The 24,467-nt window shown below is 54.1% G+C and overlaps 1 protein-coding gene across 8 annotated transcripts in view; it reads right to left on the bottom strand.

Annotated features, from left to right (window-relative positions):
• The window catches only part of NRP2 (neuropilin 2), an 83,858-nt gene extending 59,859 nt beyond the window's left edge, over positions 1 to 23,999 (bottom strand). For 7 of the 8 annotated variants that reach the window (XM_068685933.1, XM_068685936.1, XM_068685934.1 and 4 more), the window contains exons 1-2: positions 23,614 to 23,999; positions 12,527 to 12,704 (exon numbers count right to left, since the gene is read on the bottom strand). In XM_068685933.1, coding sequence (XP_068542034.1) covers positions 12,527 to 12,704; positions 23,614 to 23,686 — 251 coding nt within the window. In that variant the 5' untranslated portion in view covers positions 23,687 to 23,999. Of the gene's footprint in view, positions 1 to 12,526; positions 12,705 to 19,892; positions 19,960 to 23,613 lie in introns of those variants that run through there. The other variant, XM_068685935.1, reaches the window with a different exon arrangement.
• Between the last annotated feature and the right edge of the window lie 468 nt (positions 24,000 to 24,467).

Here is a 24,467-nt window from a genome sequence, read left to right as displayed (position 1 = left end):
AGTCGTGTCCATGCCTTGGCCCACCACCACACAAGCTGATAAACCCCATTCTCCTCACGTTGGGTCACTGGCCATGTTAAGATCTAGTTTGGCCAGGCCTTTGCTTCTGTTAGGCGTAAGCATCGTTTCCAGGCTTCGTTCTTCCCGTGTGAAAAACAAGAAGAGAAATTGGAAGGAAGAAAAACCCCACCCTGGGGATGCTTTTTGCTCTAACCATTTCATTCCCAGATAATTACAGAGTAGTGCGCGGCTGGGTGGGACACATTTACGCAGCAAAGGCATCCACACTGCCTTGACCAGCACCCAGCAATTTGCATTTCACTCATATAACCAGATCCTTTGCTTCAGTCAATGTGCACCAACATCCTCGCGGGCTGACCCCTCTGCTGGGCAGGCTGCCACTTCCAAGGTCACTTTTCATGGCCACTTCTCCCCGTCTAGGCACTGCTCCCACGAGCCGACCGTAAATACGCGAGGGCAGGGTGCGGCATCCGTAACCCACAGCCGTGGTCAGTGGATTAACCAAGTCTTCTCGCAGAGAAGGTGACCGCAGCTGGCTGCCCCTCCAGCAGAAGGATATTTTCGGCTGCTGCTTGAGTGGGAAGGGCAGCCAGTTGGTTTGAAACCACCTCAAACGCAGTGCTTTTCACTGGGGAGTTTTAAGGCAGGGAGGCGAAGCTGGAGTGCTTTTAACTTCCCAGACAATGGGGGGTTGAGAAAGGAGGGAAGTGCATTGCTTAGACGCACTTCTTGTAGCTGTTTAACAGAATTAAACGGAAAACATACAATGCTTACAAATATTGCTGCGCTTTTATTAAAGGTTTTTAGTAGAAAGTGCTTTGCTGATGTTAAGAGAGCTTTTATAAACTAATTATAAAGCACTTCTAATGCGTGTATTACTCATGCTCGCTTGCTTTTTCCCCCAGTCAACCCTCCCTGCTTCCCAGTCTCTTCTTTCTCTTGATTTTCCCTAAGTCACTTTGCTGCAGAAAGGCTGCGAGGCACAACAAAGGCCAACAAGCCCCAGTTGCGGTGGTGAGGAGACCTCCACCTTTTCAGTCCCTTTCTGCTGTGAAATAGCTGATGTGCTCCCTGGCTGCTCAGCCATGCTCCACGGCTCCCCGAGGCCAGCACAGAGCTCCCAGGCACCCACCCGTGAGCTCAGGAGCACCAGGACCCACTTGGGGAGCAGCACCAGAGCCTGCGCCGTTCCTCTGGGTGCTCCTTTCCCGAGGCACGCAATTTGGCAAAAAGCACTGTTTTGGGACCCAGACTGCTCCATGACAATCAACAAACCCATTGCCCCTGAGCCCCACATCCTAGGAGATGCCAAGTCCTTCCTCACTGACACACGCTTCAAGGGCATTACAGGGACGTTAGCTTAGGATGGAGAGAAATGTGAATGACAAATCGTTTATATGTTTACAGGCAGAGCACCGGTCCTCCCAACACACAAATGTGGGCAAGCTTTGCTTCAAAGCCTGAGGAGGGCTGGCTTCCCAGACCAAGCTCCGGCCTGGCTGGCAGTTTTCTCAGAGCTATCATTTGCAGGAGGTGAGGGCTCACACACAGCTAAAGCCCAGTTCCAGGGCTTGCCAGGGTGGGAGAGAGTTGCAAGGCTCAAACCTGAACTTCCCCGACGTTTAATTTGGAGCTGTTATTTATAGGCATTTCCATGGGGCTCACGACTGCACCTGGCAAACATTAATGAAGGGATCCTCACGAGACCCTGCGAGGTGGGGAGGCAGCGAGGAGCAGTGGCTAGCCCAAGGTCACAGAGGAAGCTCACGGCACAGCCAGGAATAGAAGCCAGCCTTGATTAGACAGATTATATTATATTAGAGGAGTCTGGCCTAGATAGACGGAGAGACAAATAGGTACTGACTGCATGCCAACAGCCCCAAATTTGGGAATGCCCAGTGTTGACTTGAGCCTTCGAGACCTCTGGTCTGCTTGAACCATATGTCGCCGTATCTCGAATGCATCTGCTAAGGATATGAAGAGAAACTGCAACGCCAGGGAAGTTGAGCAGACATTAATACTCCGCGGATAGCTAGGGGAAGGCAGGAACCTGCTTAGCCACAAATGTCGGCTGGTAAATGCAATCGTTCCCTTTGAAAGGCTGGTTTGTTTCTCAGAAATTGTTATAAAAAGCTTAAGGTTTTTTTAAATGTGCTCTAAGAAAAGGCTGCTGCTTAGCAATGAGTTAGCAGCTGCGGTGTATATGGTTAAGAAATGGTGAACCAGCAGCACGGGGCTTGTTTTGCAATCAAGAGGCAGCTAGAATTAATGTCCATTACATGCTAGCTGCCTTAGTCAATTTTTCTGTGTCACCACCCATCTTCATGCTCTTTCTTATGCCACCTTCAAACCAAATCCTCATTTCATGGGTGGTTACGTTGTGAAAGACGAGAAAACTTTCCTGTGATGTTTATACAATCTCGAGCAACTGCAGGACATACCCTTCAAAGGTTAAATTGCTGCAGAAACTACTGGGGACTTTGAAATAGCATTTTTTTCATAGCCACAATAGCAGATGCAAACACCTCTGCTATCTGATGAAACAAGAGCAATGAAGTTTGATCCTAGCTGCCAGCCCTTAATCAGAGTAATTAATTATAAATACAGCAGATGAATTGGATTCTCCTTTGACTTGAACTGGTTTTACACCTGTGTAACTCATCATTTTAAGGGTAATCACTCCTAATTTATCCTGGGGCAAGACGAGAATCAGTCCTCATGGAGCCTGGTACGGATTTGCATAGACCTAAAAAGCTTGTATCATATCCAGCTTCAGCCAACTAAATGAATGCCTGGTGCTCTCAGTGGAAACACTCATTGCACCCATCCTGGGACAGGGTTAATTGCTCCCCTGCTCTGACCTTTGGGCGGCTGAAGGCACGAGGTGCATCTGGGCTCAGCCTGCAGCTTGTGGGGCTGCTTGTCTCCATACCGAGGCAAAAGATGCACCCAGAGCTTGCCCTGCTTTTGCCCTGATAAGTAACTACCCCTGGCAACAACAGACACAAATAGGCTATCATTGCTCTGCATCTGAAGGGATTTCACTGGATTTTAGAGACTAAAACTATTAAAATCTGGTGGCAGCAGAGGGAGAGGCAGGCCTGGGGGGCGCATAATTGCTTAGGGTTTCTCGGAAGTTTGTTTTGAATTTGTTGCATCCAATTATGTCTTGTGTAACCGCAGTATTGTGGGGTTTTGTAATCATTCCACTGTGCTTTGGATTCTTTTATCTCCTCAAAAATCTAACCAGAATTTCTGAGAAATGAGAAAAATCCAGTCATCCAATAAAAAAAATAAAAAAATAAAAGGAGAGAGAGAGACAGAGACAGAGAGAGAGAAAATAACCCTAACAGATTGGAAAACTTCTTCAAAAATGTCTTGAAGACAAAAAATGGAAACTACAAATAGCCTCTATTTTTATTCCTTGGACTGTTTTCACCCCCGTACAAGCACCACTGATAGGAAGAGCCTCAGCAGTAACTGTTAAGTTATGCAGGGGAAAAAAAAAAAAAAAAGGTAGCCAAAATACAGCTTGCAAAGGAAAGAATAAAACAGATCTGTAAACTGCTCCTGTGGCGAGTTCTGATTCAGGAGGGAGTTTCAGCTCCTACCACGCTGCATGCTGCTGCCCCCCCCGAGGCGGGGGAGCAAAGGCTCCCCACGCGTTGCCGCTCATCCTCAGGCTGCCTTCTTCAAGCTGTGTTGCCAGATCGCTGCGGAAAGGCGCGTTGGAGTAGAGAAGTGCTCTCATCTGGGGCATGTCTGGAAAACCGTTCATTATATAAGAAAACAAGATGTGCTAATGTGCACTTTAGGGGTTTTCTGCAGGCTGTTGTTCAGGAGTTACACATGGCTGTTTAATTTTATTTCTGTCTCCAAAACCATCTCTATAAATTCCTCACCCTTCTATCTTTAGCTACAGGGGTCGTTCGTTGCAAGATGTCTTTGGTAGTCTTTCTTGGGAGGGGGGAAATCACGGTGAGACCACGAATAAAATATATATAAAGTGTGTTAAGAATAGCCCCCCTTCCCATGGCGTTCTGCCTTCTGTTGCTGCTGCAAGGGAACTGAAGCAACTCACAGCCCTTTCATACCCCCAAAATGCAGGACACTTGAGAAACTACATTTGCACTTTCCTCCTTCTGCTACAATCCATCTGTGGAAAAAATTAGACTTTGCTTTCTGTGTCATCTTACTGTCACCACTCGCAGGCAACTTGATCACTAACAGAAAGAAAAAAAATGTAATAATAAAAGATAACAACCACGAGAGGAAAATTTACTGCCAAACAGCAGCAGACCAGGCAGAAGGGAGAGGGCAAACATTCGCTTGGCAGTGGGGGAAGCAGGGGAGCAGGCTCCCATCTCCAGCTCCTGATGCCAGCAAGCAGTGCCTGACAGCCCAGGCACTAGATGGGGACCAGCTCTGGGCCAGGTTGGCCACAGGGGATGAAGGTCAGGGCTGGATGATGGCTGCTGAGGAAGAGGAGGGGATGCCCACGAGCTCTGCTGTGCTGCCCCCACCCCGAGGACAACACCCTCCACGGAGATGTAGCAGGCCAAGTCCCGTTGTGCCTCACTGGCACGGTGTCAGTCGTGGCCTCAGACACAACATGCCGCGAAGAACGAAGGAGCTGGTAATAACCAGGATCAGCTGGGAGCTTTGCAGCTCGGCTTTCCACCTATCACTCATTTGCACTGGCTTTTCTCAGCACAGAACCGAAACAAACACATCATTAAGCTGTGATGGTAGAAACGAGGTTGCAGGAACTGCGCCCTGACCAGCCCCTTCCCGCTGCTGGCCGCCTCCATCCCTCCTTAATGACGAGGGGTCTCCCCGCAACCGGCCCGCCTCGGGACAGCTTTCTGACCCCACAGCATCTCAGACAGGGCCAGCTCGCAGCCCAGCCTCAGGGCTGGGAGGCTGGGAAGCAGAGCCTGCTGCCTGCAGCCGCTGCTGTTCGAGCACCTCCACTGAAACCTCACGGAGCTGGCTCAGAGGACAGCAGCCTGGGGCCAGCAGCGCACCAATCCTGCCCGACCCCACCTCGCATGCTGTGCGCTGTCTCCCACCGCCTTCAGCCCCCAAATCCTTGCAGCTGAACCGAGCCTCGCCGCGGGGCTGAGCGCACTGAACGCCCGGATGAGGGTGCAAGCTGACGGGAGCATCCCCGTTTCTCCCCCAGACGCGGCCCCGGCGCTGCTTTGTTCGGGGAGCTTTGCTTTGAAGCTACCCTTTGTGTCACCCCCTCGGCGGCGCGCCTGCTTTGTCCTGCCAGCTCAGCCATGGAGTGTTTACAAGCCGCCCTCACCCTTCCCGGCTGCGGTTCAGCTCCATTGACACCGAAGGCAACAGACTCCTCTCTCGGCGTGTGATGAATCAATTACTTCCTCTGACACTCTATTACTATAGCCCTTACATCTCCAGATTGCAGATGAAAAGACAGGCTGAGAAGGGGGACAGGGAAGGGGAGAGGTCTCCTGAGGTCTCCATCAATTGAGTTGTTGGACATCTGAAGAAATCCCCATCTGCCATATTTAAAGACACAGAGATGTGTTTTGCTCCCGAGCGGCAGAAAAATCAGAGGGTTTTCACAAAAGAAAACCTAAGAAATCAAATGGGTCAAAAAACTTCAACAAGGTGCAGTGAGCAGAGATCAATGGGGAGTCAGTCCCCTCTGCTGATGGAGATCCCAGACCTTGTTCCTGCTCAGCTTATCAGCCTAACATCAGCATTACCAAAGGCACAACGTGTGCCAGCCAGGCGTTACACCTTCCCCTTTCTCTGCAAAATAACAACATAAATAATGCCTCACACTAACGCTCGCGGAAGAGGAAGGAAGCTGAACACATGCATAAAATCTCCTGCTGGCAGCAGGCGACGGGGGGGGTCCTCCTTCTTGCTGGACATCCGTCAACAACCCCCGGCTCTGCGGGCTCCCGGGGGGTTTCTGACACATCGGCTGCTTCCCGTGCAAGCAGCACGGTCTCGGCAGGCACGGGGCTCTCCCACACCCACCTCTGCCTTCGGTGCCTCTGAAGGGAGTGAGACCCTGCCGCCGGCTGTGCCATTTGTATCAGGGCTTAGTAAGTCCTTGGCATAGGATTTCTGCTGTCAGACCCCACTGCTTCAGGCTCTGCCTCTATAGCCATTTGTTAGACACGAGTATCTCCACATCTGTCCTGGTGCGACCTTGAAACCCCCACTACCCTGCTGGACTGGGACTGCTCAGCGATGCTGTACATGGGTCCCACGAACCCTTTGGGATTCAACGCAAAACCAACCACACAACCAGGTCACCCACTCTTTCTAATGATCTACGTGCTAGGCCAGCATCAGGAGGCCTTTCCGCGGTGCCTGAGCTGATATATCAAAGACAGTTGCTTAAAACATCCTAGCTGTGATTAGTGGACCATGACTGCTATTAACTTATAAGGAATTCCAGGATCACCAGGCTGTGCTTTGCAACGTATCATTACATTGCCAGTCACCGTAATGTGCAGCCGCTTGGTTTAAAGAAAAGGGAGAACTTGCCTCCTACTAAACCTCACCTCTCCCAGGTCTTTCAAACAAGCTCTGTGCTGAGCTCCGGCCAAGAGCAGCCAGCAATTTCTTCTGTTTTCAGTCTGCTCTTCGCAGTCTGTTCTTTTTATTTCGCATTCATATTTAATTGCAGGATTCACACCCAGCCAGAAAGGCTGGGAAGGAACCAATTGTCGTTTGCGGCGCTCTGACCTGGCCCTGAGTGATGCTGCAACACGGCAACCTTTGGCAGGGGATGTGTAAGGCACTGTTGCTATCTGGACTGGGTTTTGTGCCTGCAGATGCCCAGGTGGGCACCTCTTCTTTATAGGGTGAGGAATTTAAAATGATTTGTGAATGCAGTAACAGTAAATCAATAGCAGGGAAGGGGAAGGACCCAAATCTCACAACTCCCAGCCCTGATGCTGCTGGTGAGTCTGTCACTCCTCTGCTACAGCCTAACAATAGGCATGATATCCATGAAAAAGGCTGCGTGCAGCTAAGGCAAACAGTTGCTCATTAAAAGCCTAATTCAGTTCCTATGGAAATCAAGGTAAAACCTCCTGCTGCCTTTACCAGGCTTTGCATCTGGTTCTTATCCAAAAAGGATGCTTTCTAAAATATCATTCTGGTCCCCCCTCACACCACTAAACCTTCTAACTCCTGCATCCAGACAGCAAACCCATGACACACAAGTGCCTGCTAACCCCACTGTATGATGCCAAAAAAGTGATGAAGGCTCAGATCCCTACTGGCACTTAGGCACCTGAGGCCACCTGTTTGGGATGAGCCTCTACAAACCCAGAGGATGCACTGGATGCTGGTGAGCAGTGTGACATTGGAGACCCCAAGAGCATGCCCTCGCCCACCTCACAGGCTGGACACAGCCTGATCCCCTCAGGAGAGCCACGGAGCGAGCTGAGCCCTCTCAGCTCCGCAGATGGGCAGCAGAGTCCAGAGATGTGAATCACCCCGAGCTGGTCAAACGTCACTGAGGCTAGCCCGCTCTTTTTGTCTTGTTTTGGGAAATGACTGGGGCTGGACAGGAATTATGAACCATACAGCGGATACTGCACGGAGTTCAAAACCAGCAGAAGCTCATTTGAAGACAAGTTGAGCTGCAGTGTCATGTTACCCAGACTGAATGATTTCCTGTACGTTAGAAATGTTGCTTCTGGCTACCCATGCCACAAATGTATGAGCAAGCAAATGCTTTCCTTAACATCTCATCTCTGACTTCCTCCCTCCGCAAAGTCACAGCCTTGCAGGAGACCCAGTCGCTTCCCACTGCAGCCTGGTGAAGAATCCCCCTGAACTCCCCCAGCTCACGGGCACGGGGCTGGGGCCAGTGCCTGCGCTGCTCTGCAGGAAGGACACAGAGCTGTGTCGCGTCCCAGTGCCTCACTCCTGGAAGCACAGGCTTTGGCAAGGCACCGGTGAGTTATTGCCAGCATCTCCTGGGAGATAACTCCCCGAGATGGGCACCGGGTGTGTGGCACCTTCCGACGTCGCCCCCTGGTCCCCTCTGCCCCGTGAGCTGGGAGCTGGGCTATCTCCTGCTGTGTCTGTCCCATCTCGGGTGCACACCAGGATGCCCAATGTGGTTCTCCTCTCTCGGCATCACTGTATTGCAGGTTTTTATGAGGCCACAGTCACAACTGCACAAATTTCCTCCTAATGGTGGCCGCAGTTTCTTTTTCTGGAAACCCCCAGGGCCTGACATGGGGATCCAAGCACAGGAAGAAGAATCGGACTTGGCAGCTCGGAGCTGTCCCCAGTTTGCAGCCTCCTGCCTGGTTTTGGAGCCCAAGCCGTCTCCAGAGACCTTCGCCAGCATTTGGCAAGTGCCACCAGAGGGGGCTGCGAGCCGCGGCTGCATTTCCCCAGATCCTGCCCAGGCAGGGAAGAGCGGCCCCAGTTAGCATCCCTTGCTGGGAAGGATCTGCCAGAAAGGGCGACGGCAAGACCTGGTGGCGTGGCCTGCCTGGAGGTCGGGCTCGTTTTAAATAATAACACCCCACTGGCACAGATGCGATGACTCAGGCGAAAGGGCTGCTGCTCGCAGAGCGAGTGTAAGCCTGTGCGCTGCGGTCTGCAGAGCGTGCCTCTGCCACGTGCAGGCAGGAACATCCCGGCACCCAGCGTGGCTCTGCACAGCCCAGTGCCCCGGCAGAGCCAGCGAGTGCAGCTGGGGACAGCAGAGCCGGCAGCCAGTCTCTGGAGGGAGCTTTTAATGGTCCGGAGAGAAATCTAGGAGCGGGAAGGACGCGGGAATGGAAAAGGTGGTTGTAAAGGCGGTGATTCACGCTGAGCTGAGGTTTCTGACTTGGATTTTCCAAGCGAGCAGCACAGACTGAACAGAGAAGTGGCAGCTGGAAAGGACTGGGCAGCTGGGGCACAGCCCCACTGGGAAAAATGGTTCAAGTCGCTCCTGGGATCAGAAATAAACCCTGGCATGCACAAGGCTACCCAGCCACCACCGTGCCATGCCATGAGGCAGAGTCAGAACCTTTCACAGCAGCAGCAACGTGCTCTTTTCCACTGGATGCCACCTCCCTGTTCAGGGAGCAGACACTGACAGCGCAGGTCCCACTGCCCGAGCCACAGCTGTGCTCGCAGCGCAGGGAGGAAGAAGGGTGAGTGGACAGGCTGTTGCAATTACTTCTGAATACTTTGGCAGTGTCTCATCGCAGTATCAAACTTCCTTTTTGGCTGTGCTGTCACGCTGTGTCCCTGGGGCTGCAGGACAGGGTGAGCAGCGGCTGGGGTCCCAGGCCCCTCTCACGCCCCCCTGTAAGGGGAGGCTCGCCACAACTGGAGCACAAGGGCTGCAATTGCAGGAGGTGGCCAATTTTCTTTATCTGAAGTGTTTTCCAAAGTAAGGCGCTTCCTCAGAGCGCAGATGAAGCACAGAGATAGAGAAACATCTTCTGGGGCTTCAATTATACCCAATTACTCCTTTGATGACGGCTGGGGGGGGGGAGGGGGGTGCAGTTTCTTCATGCAGCTGGACACGGCCGAAAAATAAAAGCCCAGATGTGTCTCTGGAGAAACAATAGCTATAATCAGCACCCGGCGAGCCGCCTGTCACTGCCACCCCCGGGCACCCACCCGGGCCCAGCCTGCTCGGTGCAGGCTCCACTGGCCGGGCAGCTCCAGATGCGGAGCCGCAGCGCTTTCCGGCCAGCTGCCCGGCGAGGGGAAGTCGCTGACCTTTCCCTGCAGGTCCCCAGGGTGCCAGGAGCTGTGCAGAGCGCAGGAGGAAACGCCTCCTGTCCCGGAGGGAAGCCCGAGGCTGGTAGGAGGATGGCCAGAGGGGACGCATTCAAAGCGAGGAGATTTTCACAGATATTTTTGTAGGCCTTAGGATGGGGTTTTGGAATGTAAATGTTATGCTCGATGAGGAAGAAACTTTAGCCTAATAAGGGAAAAATAAATGGTGAAGGAAGAAGCAACAAAGGAAGTGGTTATGGTGTTTACCTCTGGCAGCTGGAGCACGGAGCACAGGCTGGCCCTGCTCCCGCTCAGAGCTGCCAGGTACCAACACCGGGCCAGGGGGAACCTCGTCTGCCCAGAGACCGAGTGCCAGCCAGGTTCATCAGCCTGTCATCCTGGTGTGAGCGTGCGTTATATTAATGGTCAGATGGCAGAAGAAAGGCTCTGCCTTGAGACGATGTTTCCTTTGTGCTGAACTCCCATTCCTGCTGAGGTTCCCGCTCGCAGCTGCAGCGAGACCTTTGCTTCCTCACAGCAAACCCTCTGACACTCGGATGGTATTTATTACTGCACGGTCACCTGTTAATACTGCTTCATGTCCGAGCAATTACACTCTGTTAAGATTTGTCTCTCTCTGGTAGGTCACGTAGAAACAGAAAGTCTCCTTCCCATCTGTTCCTTTCAGGCAGTGTTCCTCTCGCTTTGCTTTCACTGATTTAGTTATGGTTCCCATCAGGTTCTTTCAAACCAAACCCGGTGCTTGCCCTAGGGGCAGGTACCCGCACGCTGCTGGGCTCCCAGCTCGTGTCGGGGGGCCAACAAAAGCCCAGGTGCACTGTGGATGAGCCCTGAGCCCTGTTTCACTTGCACACACCCAGCAGCTGAGGGAACAGAGATGCAGGCAAACTTCACTTTCAAGAGAGGCTTGATGGTAATTCTGGTTTCTAGAGAGCAATGCTGCTGCTCAGCTGAGTCAGGCCCCTGAGAAACTTTCCTCACCAGGCACGTCCCGTGGAGAGCTCTGGGGACCGAAAGCCTCCTCACAAACCCTCCTGCAAGGCTGCCCTGTGTGCGCCCACATAGAAAAGGAAAGTATCGACGGATGATCTGCCACAACAAAGCAGGAAGCAGCAAAGGGACAACAGCTCCAGCGGTTGGGGCAGCCCTCCCAGCTTGCAGCACCCGCAGCTCAGGACCAGGCCCTGCTCTTTCACAAGCAGCAAAACGTGGCAAAAGTTGCCCTAAGTATTCAGAGCCATAAGCAACAACTTCACAGACGTAGAGGAAAAGCCAGGTGCCCGTGGAGGTTTCTGGCACTCTGGCTGACCTGGGTTTGCTTGCCTGAGGCCTCGGAGAGGCAGAGACCCTCCTGCCCAGCTCAGCCCCTGCTCTACACAAATTGTCCTGCCCGATTTGTGCTGCATACTCTGCAGACTGAGAACGTAGGCCTATAAAGCTTTTATTACTATGAATTTGGGACGACTGCATTAGCTATGAGAAGGCTATACAGCTCAGCCGGTACGAGCAATAATAAAATCTGATAGCAACCATTATTCTCACGAGCACTGCCAAGGCCTTGTTGTGTTCATTTATGCCCACATTAAGCCTTTCTCTGCCTTCTCCCCTCTCTAAATGCAGGCCTGATCCTGCAAAGTGCTAAACTCCTTGCGCACAGAGTGACTTCATGGAGAGTTCATGGTGCTCAGAGCCTTATTAGCCCAGGCTTTATCTGTAGGGGGTGATCAGATCCCCAATGACATCAATCAGCACACCTTCGTTACAGTTAGAGGAGTTATGCTGATTTACGGTAGCTAAGGATCCAGCTCTATGCTTTATAACCCTCAGTACATCATCAAACCCATGCTGAATTCTTTGTTCTCCACAGGACTGATCCTACAGCCCCATAAATGCTTCCCCAGTCCCTCTGTCCTTTTTGCAACCAGAGTCCCCCTCTCCATATATAACCTCCTTTTAATCAACAGGAGCAGCGTGTCTGGCAAGACTGCTGTGTCAGGCCCGCTTTAGGAGACCCCAAGCTCCTTCACAGCTCGGATATCCCTGCAGCTGGCTGCAGATTCCAGATGAAACACACAGGTTTATACGCCTGCCGAGACCGTGTTATTAACTCAGCCTTTTATGGTGCCCTTTGATGCTGTTAATTATTCTTTACTAGCTGCTAATTGTTTTTCCTGGACATCTAGTTTCTGAGCCCCTTCTTAGGGGAAAAAGAAGAGTAAACAAAACCAATACCCGAGTTTACTAAGCACAGCAGAGCAAGCACTGTGGAGAATCAGATCCAGCCAAACACTTGGACCCACAGCCCAAACTCTCAGCCTCACGTGACCCGAGCCTGGGTCTCCAGCCCCAGGGCTCTCTGTGCCGTACCTCTGCCTCATTACACACCAGGAAATTGCTTTGCTCTCCCAGCGTGGTTTAAAAGCGAAGCCACCACAACACAGAAGAAAACAAGCTGCTTCTTAACTCAAGTCAGACTCAGGCTGAAAGCCAGTTAGCTCTTGCTTTTAGGTGATTTCAGGCTAATGCAACAAGTTCAGTCCTGTGTGTGCTCAACCTATGCGTCCAAAGAAGCATCTTACATCTGCCTGGCCGGTAAAGGCACACCTGCCCCTGAAAGGCAATGACACGCAGCACCACGGAGGCTCAGGCTGATGTTTGTTTTCACACACAAGGGAGCACCACGCCCGTACTGCCACACAAAAGCAGGAGAATATGACTGTTTACTAGAGAAGAAGGGGAAGGCTCTTACTTGCAGTCATGCTTTTCGATTTCGAAGTGAGGGTTGAAGTTGAGGATGATCTTCTGGTTGGCCTCGGGGGCGTAGATGACCCACTCGCAGTTCTGGTGGGAGGGGTAGTCATTGGGGTACCCCGGGGAGGTGATGTACCCGGCGTCCTTGGAGTTCAGGCGGCCCCCGCATGGCTGAGCTGCAGAGACACGGAGAGAACACGGCATTAACACGGGCTGGGGGCAGCAGCTGGGGGCAGTGGGTCCCTGCGGGCCAGCTCCAGCAGTGGGCTGCTAGAGGCCACTCTGCAGGCCTCTGACAGCAGGTTGGTACTCTAACATTTCAGTATCAATCTCTGGGCACAGGGAAATTACGCAAGAAACTGACTCCTTTCTCCTTCTACCTTCTGCCACACTTACGTACCACATTTCACACAGAGCAGAAAAGAGAAATAAATGCTCTTGCCTAGGCAATTACAGAGCCATAAAGTAAGAGACAGATTGATATCAGATCATCTGGAGCTGTCTCATTTTATCCCTTCCTTTGCAAGCTGCTCCATGGCAGTCTCCCACAGCCGCCTCGAGAGACACAAAGTTGGGACAGGAACAACCCTCGGGACAGCTGCAGGAGTGCAGCCTTTCTGCGCTTGCTTCCCTCTCCCCAAACAGCTCCGGCTCCTCCTCCTCCCCAAACCTTTCAGGCAAGCCGAGCAGTTGGAATTGCAGACTGTGGTAATCAGCAGTGGTGGTTTTGTGGGGCTAGCCCACAAATTGCTGGCAACGATTACATGGTGAGCAGAGGAAGCACTCCCAGCTTTGGGTTAGAACAGGCCCTGGAGGGTGATTTCATCTTCAAAAAAACATTTAATCTCATGAACGCTCCAAATCAAATTTATTATTGCATTACTTGCTGGGAGGAAAATCTGCATCACAGGGTCAATTGATAACGCACTACCAATCCCAACAAAGTCCCTTTCTCCATGGGGCCCCCATTGCGTGCCTCTCCTTTGCCACTGCCCTGTCCCAGCACCATGGCCCCACAGCTGCCTCCAGACAACGGCACTACCTCCTCCTGCCCAGCAAAATTGGCAAAAAAAACAGCCAGAGCCTGTGGCCCCTCCGCAGAGCAGCCAGCCAGGAACACAGAGCGGCCAGTGCTGCCCTGCTGACCCTGATCCTGTGCCGAGACAGACTCCCCATTCCCTGCCCTTGGGCCACGGGGTGAGACGTGGGACACATGCTCCAGGGCCTCTGCACCAGAGGAGGAGCCAGAAACAGGCACCATGAAGGAAGGGGCAAAGGGGAAATGCTGCCCCCACCGCGAGCCTCCCCACACAGTCTGAGCTGTCCTCCTGCCACAGCAAGGAGCAGGAGCAAGGCAGGAGCCTCATGGGTGACGCTTCCTGGAAAAAGGTGCAGCAGCAGCAGGAAGGTCCTGCCGGGGTCTGGCTGCCCCCTGGGAGCCAGGCTTCCTTTGCCATGAAAAAGCACTGCCTCCGTTTCCTCCACATTTTTGGTGCCCTCTAACACAGTCATTGTTTAAAATAACTTTCTTCTCACACACCCAAAGGCATCTCTGCAGCCTTCTCTTTTTCTTAAAATAATCCTGTAAGAATCCTGAAAAATATGAGGGGAAAAAATTGCAATGCTGCCACGGAGGAGCCGAGAATACCAAAAAACATCTGGTTTTGTTCCACAGGAGAGCTTGCTCAACACACAAACATTTACAAACCTACAGTTTTGCACAAACCTCTTTTCTCAGCAAGGCATATTTGCCCACACACGTGTCTCTGTGGGTTTGGGGGGAGGCAGGGGGGGAGAGAGACACATTCACGTGGAAGAAAGAAACTCACGGACTTGTTGACATCGCCGTACAAATAGACGTGTAATTCACACTTCACTCATGTACGCACTTTCACACCTTCTCCTAAAAATTCACACCTCGTTTGCACACATGTCCACCCCCTCCAGCAAAGAGAAATATTCAAGCTGCGGATTATTTTTCTTGGAAAGGGCAAAGTCTCGAAGCTATGAAAATACAGTCAATCCTTCCACACCTCGTCATCCCCTCCCCGTCTCTCCTGCTTTCACACACATGCTACCCGCTAGGCTGATACCACCAACATCACCCACCGCTCAGAAGCTGCTAGCCCCTCACTCGTGCCGGGTACTACGAATACTCTGGAGCCATTGCAATCCAGCCAGCCGGAGGGGAACTGCTATGTGAACAAGGGTACCAGGCTCCGGCTTGCTCTGGCTCCTCCCTGACAGCTGAAATTAGGAGCAGAAAAGCAGTAATGTTCACCTACCCTAATGTCAGAAACTCTCCCCTTGCCCTGGGAAGCTATCACAGCTCAGTGGGACCGAGGTAAGGAAGACCCCAGCTCAGCCTGATTTCAGGTCAGCTCGGTGCTTGGGTGCCAGGGGGAGAGGGACCAGAGCCCATCTCTCTGCATCTGTGGTCTCGAGGGTAAAAGGGGACAAGCAGGTGAACCCCCTGCGCAGCCAGGAGCTCCAACCACATCCCTCAGGTGTTAGAGACCTCCAGGAAAATGTCACCATCTTTCTGCGCCAGGGAAGCCCTTCCACCTGCAGGAAAGCTTATGCGTCTCTCTGAGAGGAGCAGACTTCAGCCTTTCATTCATCCCCCCAAGAAACTCCACATTAATGAAGAGGGCGACTTCAGTACAGCTCCATCTCGTCCACGCACAGCACCAGGCTAGGCAGTGGGCAACAGTGTACCAGGGAAACAGGGGCTTCTTAGAGTTATCTGAAGAGGTAAAATGACTTTAATATCTTTGTAATTGTTCTGTTGGGCTTTTTTTCTATTGATTCACTGGTATCTAGCAGACAAACACCTGCAACAAAAAAATCCATCACTGCGCCCACTGACAGACAAAGGGTTTGTCTCAGCAGACATGCCCAGCACTGGCTTTGTATATAAAACCACGGCTGTTTTGCACACAGAAGAGGTTCAAGCTTTTATATAAATCTGTCTTTTAAAACTGATGCATTGGATCCATGCAAAAATAAAATAAAATAAAAGAAAGAAAGAAAGAAAGAAAAAAGGCGAGTGGCATGGCTACTGCCCAGGCTGTGCGCTTTGGAAGTGAGATGTGCTCTGCGGCTAATGGACTCTGGCAGCTTTCACCAGCCCTGAATTCACTTAATAAAATTAAAATTGAATTCTGAAGCATTCACCAAGGCTGCCAGGTGCACGGGACACCCCACTGCTCAGTCAGTGAACGTGGGCTTGGAAAGCCAGGGCCCTGCCAGCCCATGGGGAAGCATGGCTGGGGAGGCTCTGCCCATGGCCAGGCCGCGGCCAGCAGCTGGTGTGGAGGCCACAGAGGTCAACACTTTTCGTCAGTGCGGGAGTGGGAAGGGGTTGGGATGGGCAATCCCCAGATGCCCTCTTTCCTTATGGCCCACCAAGTGCCTTGGCTTATCCCAGCAACCCAACAGGGAACCTACACCAAGGCATAGGGACGGAAAGGGAGGACCGGGTGATGCTCATGGGGGCAGACTCCCACAGAGACCCCCGCTCCTTTGCTGGACAAAGCCTCCCCCAGCTCCCCCCAGGGCTGCAACAAACGGTCAGGCGGACCCAAAACTAGCAGCCTGGCCCCAGGAACCTCCACCCACACTTGGGGTTTTCAGCCCTGTAGCTCATCAGCGTATGCTGAAACCTTCGGACGGGAGCAGCGTGTTCTCCTACTTGAATTTCCTGCTGATTAAACCCCACTGGATTTTCCTCACCCCAGGAGAGCAGGGCTCGCTGTTATTGTTGGACCCGCAACACAGAAACTAAAGCCAACTCTGCCTGTAACAAAAATAATCATCACCAGAGAGGCCCGTCTCACAACAAACACACACACTACAGCCTCTCGGAGTCGGCAGCATCTGGCAGGGAACCATCGCACGTTTTGATCCGCTGGGCTCCGTTTACTTTGGGGCTATAACTCAGGGCTGTGTGCAGAACACAAGGCGCTCCTGCTGCCCCAGAGGCCGGCAGCAGTGACAGTGTCTGTGCTGCTCAGAAGGAGCAGCCTCGAGGGCACCAAGGGAGCGAGGTCCTGAGAGCCCCAAATCACCAGGGATTACTTTCTGACCTCCTCACTGATTCCTCTGCCCTGCACAAGCCCCTGCACCCAGCTCCATGGTCTCTTCCCACCAAGGAAGATTTCTACATGCCGGGATTCAGCGCTGGGCAGGGGAGATTTGCCCCGCTGCAAGATACGGGGCCAAGCGAGGAGGGCCGAGTGCTCCCAAAACTGAACTTGGCTTGGGCTCTTGTGCAGCAAACTGTGCTAGAGTCAAACAGCTCTTCCAGAAGCTGAGTTTTTCAAGGTCCACGTGCATCCATGTGCTTTGCCAAACCCCGGCACAGATGGAAGAAACAGATCTCTTCTGGCGGGGGTTCACTGCTGCTAATGTCCACCCTGCCTCATTGCCAGGGCTTCGGCCCCGGGCTGACGCTGCAGGCTCCCAGCATGGTGTGGGCTGAACCTCAAACCCCAGGGCACAACGTCCACAAGGGGCTGGGACACAACTGGGAGCTCTTGGATTTACATGTACAGCTTAGCCATCGGCCAAGGAGAGAGACGGAGCACAGAGGAAGCTAATAAGATTAGCAGTTATATTTTTTTTTATCCCCAGTAGCATAGATCATATTAGCAGGAGCATGTTTGCTTTGGATTGCGAGATAAAGCTTCAAAGGCTTCCTGAACAAATTAATGGACAAACACACCCAGACAACACAAGGCACTTGCACGCACAGCTCATCCCCGAGCGACACCCGTGCCCACAACTGGGGATTTAGCACAGCCAGGGCAAGTTCCCTGAACGTTTCGCCCAGGGTCTTCACCAATTTAACGAGAATTTCCCTTAAAAGTAGCCTCACAGCACAGCAAAACGTGAAGACCGCTTTTGTGATCTGAACTAGGGTTCTGTTTGAATCAAAGCGTCTCAAGCCTGTCATGAGACAGGCTCATAAAAACACTGTCTGGGCTCAGGCAAGAAAGGAACGCGCCAATCCATCAGTTCAGGAATGCGGCCGTTTGACCACTTCCTAAGGCAACTGGGGAAGGATGCAATATATTCACTTTATAGTGCTGGACAGCAATGAGAGGGGAACTCCGGAAAGCTCAGCAAATGGAACATTTTAGCTGTGAGCCTTTGCAGAAAGAAATCGTTTAAAATTATTTTTAAATAGGAAGGGAGCGTTTGAGGGAGGAAGAGAGAGAACAGGATTTGGAGATTTCTCCTACCTGCACTTTCTGTGCCATGTTAATCCACAGAGGAGTTAAATGGAAACCTGAAATAGAGACCTGCTCGAGCTCCGTTGTGGAAAACTAGAGGGCCAAATCCTGCAGGCAAATCCAGGTAATTTGCTTTCAAATCACTGGAGTTCAGCTCATTTCCAGCCCTGCAGTTCTGGATAGCTGCTTTCCAGGGGCAGCATTGGTCTGTACCACTTGTGACTTGAGTCTGAGGCAACCTTGACCTTCAAATGTTGTAATTTTAGGGTTTTGGTTTTTTGTTCCCCCAAACGTCTGTATCTCTGATGAGGCTTCATATCCTGGTTTTACATGGTGCCACCTTCACTAACTTTGTTATTTGTCATCTTATATCACAGGCTAATGCAATTCCAATAGAACCACCGGCTTAATTTTGTTAGTTTTTATATATAGATGAGCACACAATTCTCCTGGCTTGCCCACGAACGTAATTGGTGGGTCTGGAATTACAACTCCTGGCTACTGCCGTAATCATGCAAGAGGTGCGTGAGCGTGTGTATATGTGCACAAGGGAGGGGATAATTGCACGTTGGACTTTCAGGAACCATTGCCTGTTCCTCCTGCCTCTATCTTGGATTCCCAGGGGTTTGAAATCGCATGGAAACACACTGCCATCCCCCAGGAGTAGATGGCAGTTTTGGGAGACCTTCATGCTGCAGATCAGGCAGTGTCTGAGGGAGCCTCACCAGGACTGCAGGCAGGGAAACGGAGACCAGGGGAGGCTTGAAGGCTCAGAGAAGGGGCAGAAACAAAGCAGAGGCTCCCTGCATGGCAGCCTGCCACCTTACCTGTGGGCTACACTGGGAACCGATAGGAGGATGAAACAATTCACTGAGACACCCCTGTGAACACTATCAAAACCAGACTGGTTCGAGGGCCACGGAGGAAAGCTAGAGACATTTCCAACTCCACACATCAAAGAAAGAGCCATAGATTCACCTAGGATTCCTCTGAAAAGCGCTTCAGGCTTGATGGAAGGTGCTCAGTGCCTCTGAATTACTGACTGCTATTGTTATTATGACAATTCCAAGAAGAAACAAAAAAGTGTATCTTATCTCTCATAGTTCCCTGTGCTCTCCCAGCTCCCTCACACCTTCCGAGCCCATCTGTCAGGGCTCGTTCTTCACAAAAACTCAAATCCCAATCTTTCCCCACCAGTTTGTCTGCCTCTTCCCGAGGTGGCTGGCAGAGCCTCTCTTGAATCCTTCCCCACCTCCCTCCCAGGGGTGCTGTCAGAGCCGCAGAGCAAAACCCAGTGCCTTGGTGGCAGGCGGGTGGGACGGGACAGGATGGGATGGGACGGGATGGGATGGGAAGCAGCTCCCCCGGAGCCACCTGGCGAGAGGCCCCACTGCAGCTCCCCCCGTGCACGCTGCTGAGCAGCAGCAGCTTCAGCCTTTCCGACGAGCTGCTCTAATCCAGCTACTGCTAAGCCTTGCTACCAGCACCGAAGTTATTACACATTCTGGCGAGCATCTCCAACACATTGTTTCCTGCTGAGCACATATTCAGCGGTCAAACAGAAAGAGAGGGAAGCGGGAGTGAGCCTGGGGACATGCACGAGGGAGAAAGTTGTGGTGAGCAGCTGGGTGCGCGAGGGAGAGCACAAGGGAGAGCACGGGGAAGGGCACGATGCAGGAGTGCGCGTGGCAGGCAGCAAGGCAGGGGGGGACCAGCGGGGCTGTGCATGTGAGGGAAAAGGTACAGACTTGTGTGCTGGTGGAGACAGAGGAGGAGTGAGGGAGATAGTAAGGGTTTGTTTGCATTTGCGTCTACATGCCCAGGGCGGCAGGAGCTTCTTCCCTCCCTCTCCCCACGGGCATTCCCTTAAAAATTCGGTTTTTCAGAAAACGCAAGCTGCAGGAAAGGACAGCGTCCTTTTGGTTTCACCATTTCCCTCGGAGGGAGATGCAGAGAGAGAGGCATTCAAACCCCACACCAACAGCACTTCACAGCCAGGGGTGACCGGCCAGAACAGCTGGGGCAGATGCCTTGCCTTTGTCTCAAACGCACAGGCAGAAATCAGGGCCGGTTTCAAAGACCCGGAGCCCAGCACCTCATCTCTAGGGCCCGTTTCCTTTGACTCACCAAGTATGAAGAAAGGGTGAGAAACGTTCAGACAGAAAGTCTCTGCAGCCATCCATTGCTGCTAGCAATACTTCTAGCTATTTTCCATGCCGACTCACCGCAGCCTGGCTTTCTGCCTTCCCCATCAGCTCGTACCCCTTTCCCCACCCTGTTTGGGAACGGGCAGCCCCACCGAGGCTGCAGCTGGGGGGCTGGCCCCCCACTGTTACCCTAGCACCCCCCATGTCATCCAAGGGTGCTGCTGGCAGGCAGAAAGGCTCACAGATCTGAGCCGTCATTCCGAGCGCTTGGCCCTGCGCCTGCCGACCTCGTCCTGACAAACCTCCCCTCCATGTCTGTGCTCGTGTCTCCTCGCAGCACAGGCATCAAGCCTGGCTCGGGATCCAGCCTTCCGAGATTGCGATTTGGCTCAGGCAAGGGGAAGGCTGACCCTTTGATTCTGAGTATGATTAAAACCATGCTACTGTAGCGCGAAGCCGTGTGCAACACTGCTAGCAACAGCCCTGATTTATGTTGTTGCTAGTATTGCGGTTTCCACCAGGGTGTAGACAGGGATTTCGAAAATAGCCCAGCTACCTCTTTGTCTGTGTGTGTATTATAATTAGAAACGTGTCAAAGGGCTGTTCCAGAGCGAGGGTAGAGCTGGAAACGCTCAGACCCGCTTCTGCCCGCATCTCTGTGCCGGCACCGTCAGCCCCAGCCCGGGTGTGCGCAGGCACATCGGCTTTCCACACTTCCCGGATTAGACAACTGTATTCCCGAGACCCCGTGGGGACGCGGTGCTGGTGACTTCACTGCACAATGGAGAGCAAGTTTAGCAGCTTCCAGCCTGCCCTCAGGCTGCTGCAACCTGCCCCCACCACCATGGCTAGATGCCGACTTCTTCTATTTCGATTTCAGATAGGATCACAGGTCTCAGATATAGACGATTTATTTTCCTAGCACAGCTGGTCTGTCAGAGGTCATATAATTTGGCAGCCATCCCAGTGCTTAAAAATTAATTTTTCCTTATTAATACAACTGGGGGTCCCACAGGATAGGATCCCAGCCTTATCTGAACCTGACAGCTTCCTAAACCCCGTGAAGGATGCTTTCTCCTCTCGGGCTATCTGTGGTACAAGGCCACCACGTCCTGGAGCCCGGCGGCACTGGAGGTTTCTGTGAGGAAACCGAGCCGCCCGCCTGGAGCAGCACAGCGCTGGGATGGGGAGCGCTGCCTCCTCCGGCCCAGCAGAGCCGGTTGCATTCCCACTTTAACCTCTGAGCCACGCTGAGGTAGCAAACGTGGGGTAAATGCCACGGCAGTGTGAGAGGGGAGGAGAAGGAGCCGGGCAGGGAGATGGGGAGCACCCTGCAGAGCCCCTGGGACGCGCACGGGGTCTGCCTGTCGCTCCAGGCACCACACACGGCGATTCCGCTGTGGCAGGAAAGTTAGGAAAACAAAATCCAACATCCTAACCTGGGTCAGAGCCCCCCACTGAGCTTGTAGCAGGCGTTTCAGTGATGCTCCTGACAACTCTCTGATTCCTAGGCTAAAAAAGCTTTTGTTCCCTGTAAGAGCTGAGTTAACAGCACAACGGGCAAAAGGCGTTACACCACACTTGTGTGGGTGGGTGCGCGTGTTTGTGTGTGCGCGGCTGTGCGCCTGCTTGGCAGCAATTTGTTTTGGTCCCCCTCCCCACCTCGCTACAGCTCCTAAGCCACCACTAAAAATACCAGCTTTCAGGCAAACTATTGGGAAGGCTTCGAGAGCGAGCTTCGCTCAGAGCTGCATAAACATCGTCTGCGCGGCGTGGTACTCGGGTCACTCAAACCTGTTACTTTCTGACTTGATTGCGTTTTAAAGGAAGACGAAAAACACACAGCCATCCAGCCTCCAGATTTATCTGCCAGGGTCTCCCACCCACTCCCCTCCGTGGTTATCTCAGGGTTTGCTCGGCTACATACAAATTGGCAGCTGCACTGTTTATCTCTTGCTGTAGAAATATTGCACAAGGTTTTTTTCCAGGCAGATTATCATATTATTGTCTATTAAAATCATCTCCCCTCTCTATTAACCTCCCTCGGGGAACCTTAAGACGGACTTTCGTAATGGGGGAAGGCTTTCAGATACACCAGACTGAAACATAAATCCATCTACCTCGGGCATGTTTTTCTTACTAGGCTGGCTAATTTACTGGAGCTGAGCTTCGCCCGACGGAGGCGCGCGTCCCGCTACCCCATACCTTTGCTCACTGGGCTCACAATCAAGTCATTTGACCAGGTTTCAAGCACAACAACAGCGTCTAGGCAAAAAAGCTGCTGGTGTCAGCCGCAGGGAGACAACTTCCTTGCTGGCTCAAACACCATGTGATGCTCCGCTTAGCCGGGAAAACCCCGCATTCAAATAAACATTTCTTACAGCAACCGAGCGGCCTCAGCGACACGGTCGGCTCGCTCAGAAAACCCTTCCCGGCAAGAAGTCCTGCTCCTGAGCCCGTGGGAGGACGGCAGGAGGTGGTCACACCGACACACATGTGCACGCACAGCCTCGGCAGCCGCAAGGATCGCAGCCGGGGCTGGCCGTGCATCCTCAGGAGCAAGCCCCAGGTCAGCGCCTCAGCACAGCACCCACGCCAGGGGAGCAGACAGCGCCTCTGGCACGGGGACCACGTGGAAAGGCTGGTTCACTCGGCAGGGGCCTCGTAGGACCTCACCCCTTCTCTTTACCCCCGCTGAATGCTTATTCATTTATTTTCCTAAATGAACAAAAGATGGGATTTTTTTTCTTCTTTCCCTTACAGCCATACGGAAAGGAGGCGATGCCAACCAGCAACTCCATGCACAAGAAGCGTGTGCCGGGAACGTCTGTGCCTCGCTGCTGCAAGAAAGGGACTTTCTCAGCGGCAGACTCTCCCACTTCCCTTTCCAAGGGGGAGGCGGTGGCCATGCGGCTTAGGGCAGGGGGAAAGCAGAGGGGCAGGGAGAAGGCATGGACGGACCCTCGCCACCTAACGCTGCCTGGGTCACACCATGGATAGGGACCCTGCGTGCCCCACAGCCGGCTGGAGCACGTCCTGTGGGTCCTGCTAGTGGCAGGGAAACCCAGCTCGGCAGCTGCTGGCTTGGCACCACCATCCTGCCGGGCAGCTCCTGCGGTGGTGACCACAGACGGAGCCCCATGAGGGAGGCCGGGTGGGCACATCCCTCCCTCCCAGCGCCTGCTCCAGCAGGGACCCCACCACCCCCAGTAGCCGGACCCAAAGCCTGCTAATCAGGGAGCAGAGGGCCCAGCCTCGGCTGGCCCCCAGCCGGAGCAGCCCAAGCGCCAGGACGGGGCTTCATCCCCCTGCCCGCTGACAGCACGGCCCGGCTCGGAGCCGCCAGATCCCGGACCGGCCGTGCCACAGCCGTGGGTCCGTGCCCACGGCGGGCAGGGGGCCCGGCAGCCGGTGCCCCCCTCCGCAAGCCTCTCCTGCTGCCGGCGCGGCTCCCTGCGCCCCGGCACATGCCTCGCCCCGCTCACCCAAAGTTTCCCGGCGTCGCAGCCGGGTGCGGCGGCTCCCCGCACGGAGCGGCACCGCAACTTCCCGGGGCCGAGGGGAGCCGGGCGGCTGCGGGCGATGCTCCCCGAGCCCGGCCCCAGGAGCCACGGGAGCGGATTCCCCCGAGCCCCCGAGCGGTTCCCGGGGCCGCGCACGGGCACCCGAAAGTTGGGCGGCCGGGGGCATCCCCGCCTTACCTGTGTCCGCCGTGCCTCTGGAGCCGGGCAAGCACAGCGCTAGAAATCCCCACGCCAGGAGAAACGTATCCATCCTTCGCCAGAAATAAATAACAACAGCGGGGAAGAAAAAAAAAAAAAAAAGAAAAAGCAACCAAAGCACCAGCACCGAGAAAAAATCCCAACCGGCACCACCGAGGCTGTGCGGGGCCGGGCTTCGCCTCCCTGCCCCGCTCGGGGCTCGGCGGGGGCGGCTCCCCCCGGCCGTGCGGGGCTGCGGGGCTGCGGGCGGTGCCGGGGCAGCGCCTGTCCCCTAGGGCGACCCGCGGGGCCGGCGCCTCGGCATCCCCCGGGGCGCGGCGGCGGCGCTGGCGGTGTCGGTGTCGGTGTGGGTGCGGGCTGGGGCGCCGTCTGCGCCTCCTCTCGCTCCCCGCCGGCGCCTCGCAGCCTTTTCAGGCAGGGCGGCATGTGGCTGGCAGCGCCGAGCGGCAGCGCCGCCCCCCGGCCCCCCCCGGCCCGCCCGCGCACCGCCCCCTCGGGGCGCCCGCACCCGCCGCCCGCCCCGGCGCCGCCCGCGGGAGCCCCCCGCAGCCCCCCGCAGCCCCCCGCGGGGCCGGGCAGGCTCCGGCCGGGGGGAGCCGAGCCCGCGGGGCCCCTCGCCGCCGGGAGCCGCCGGGAGCCGGCGGAGGAGCGGAGCGGAGCGGAGCGGGGCGGTGCGAGCCGCAGCCAGCCGGCAGCTGTCGGAGGGGGGAGCATCAGGACAAGGATTGTCGCCGAGCAGCGCCTCGGGGACCGGCGGCGCCCTGCTTCGCGCCGCGGCGAGGCGGAGGGTTCGGGCAGAGGCTCCGGGATGAGCGGGGCTCCCCGAGCTCGCA

The sequence above is a fragment of the Anas acuta genome, chromosome 6 (genome assembly GCF_963932015.1).
Source record: "Anas acuta chromosome 6, bAnaAcu1.1, whole genome shotgun sequence".
Taxonomy (NCBI): domain Eukaryota; kingdom Metazoa; phylum Chordata; class Aves; order Anseriformes; family Anatidae; genus Anas; species Anas acuta.
This window is presented reverse-complemented; position numbering and strand designations above follow the sequence as displayed.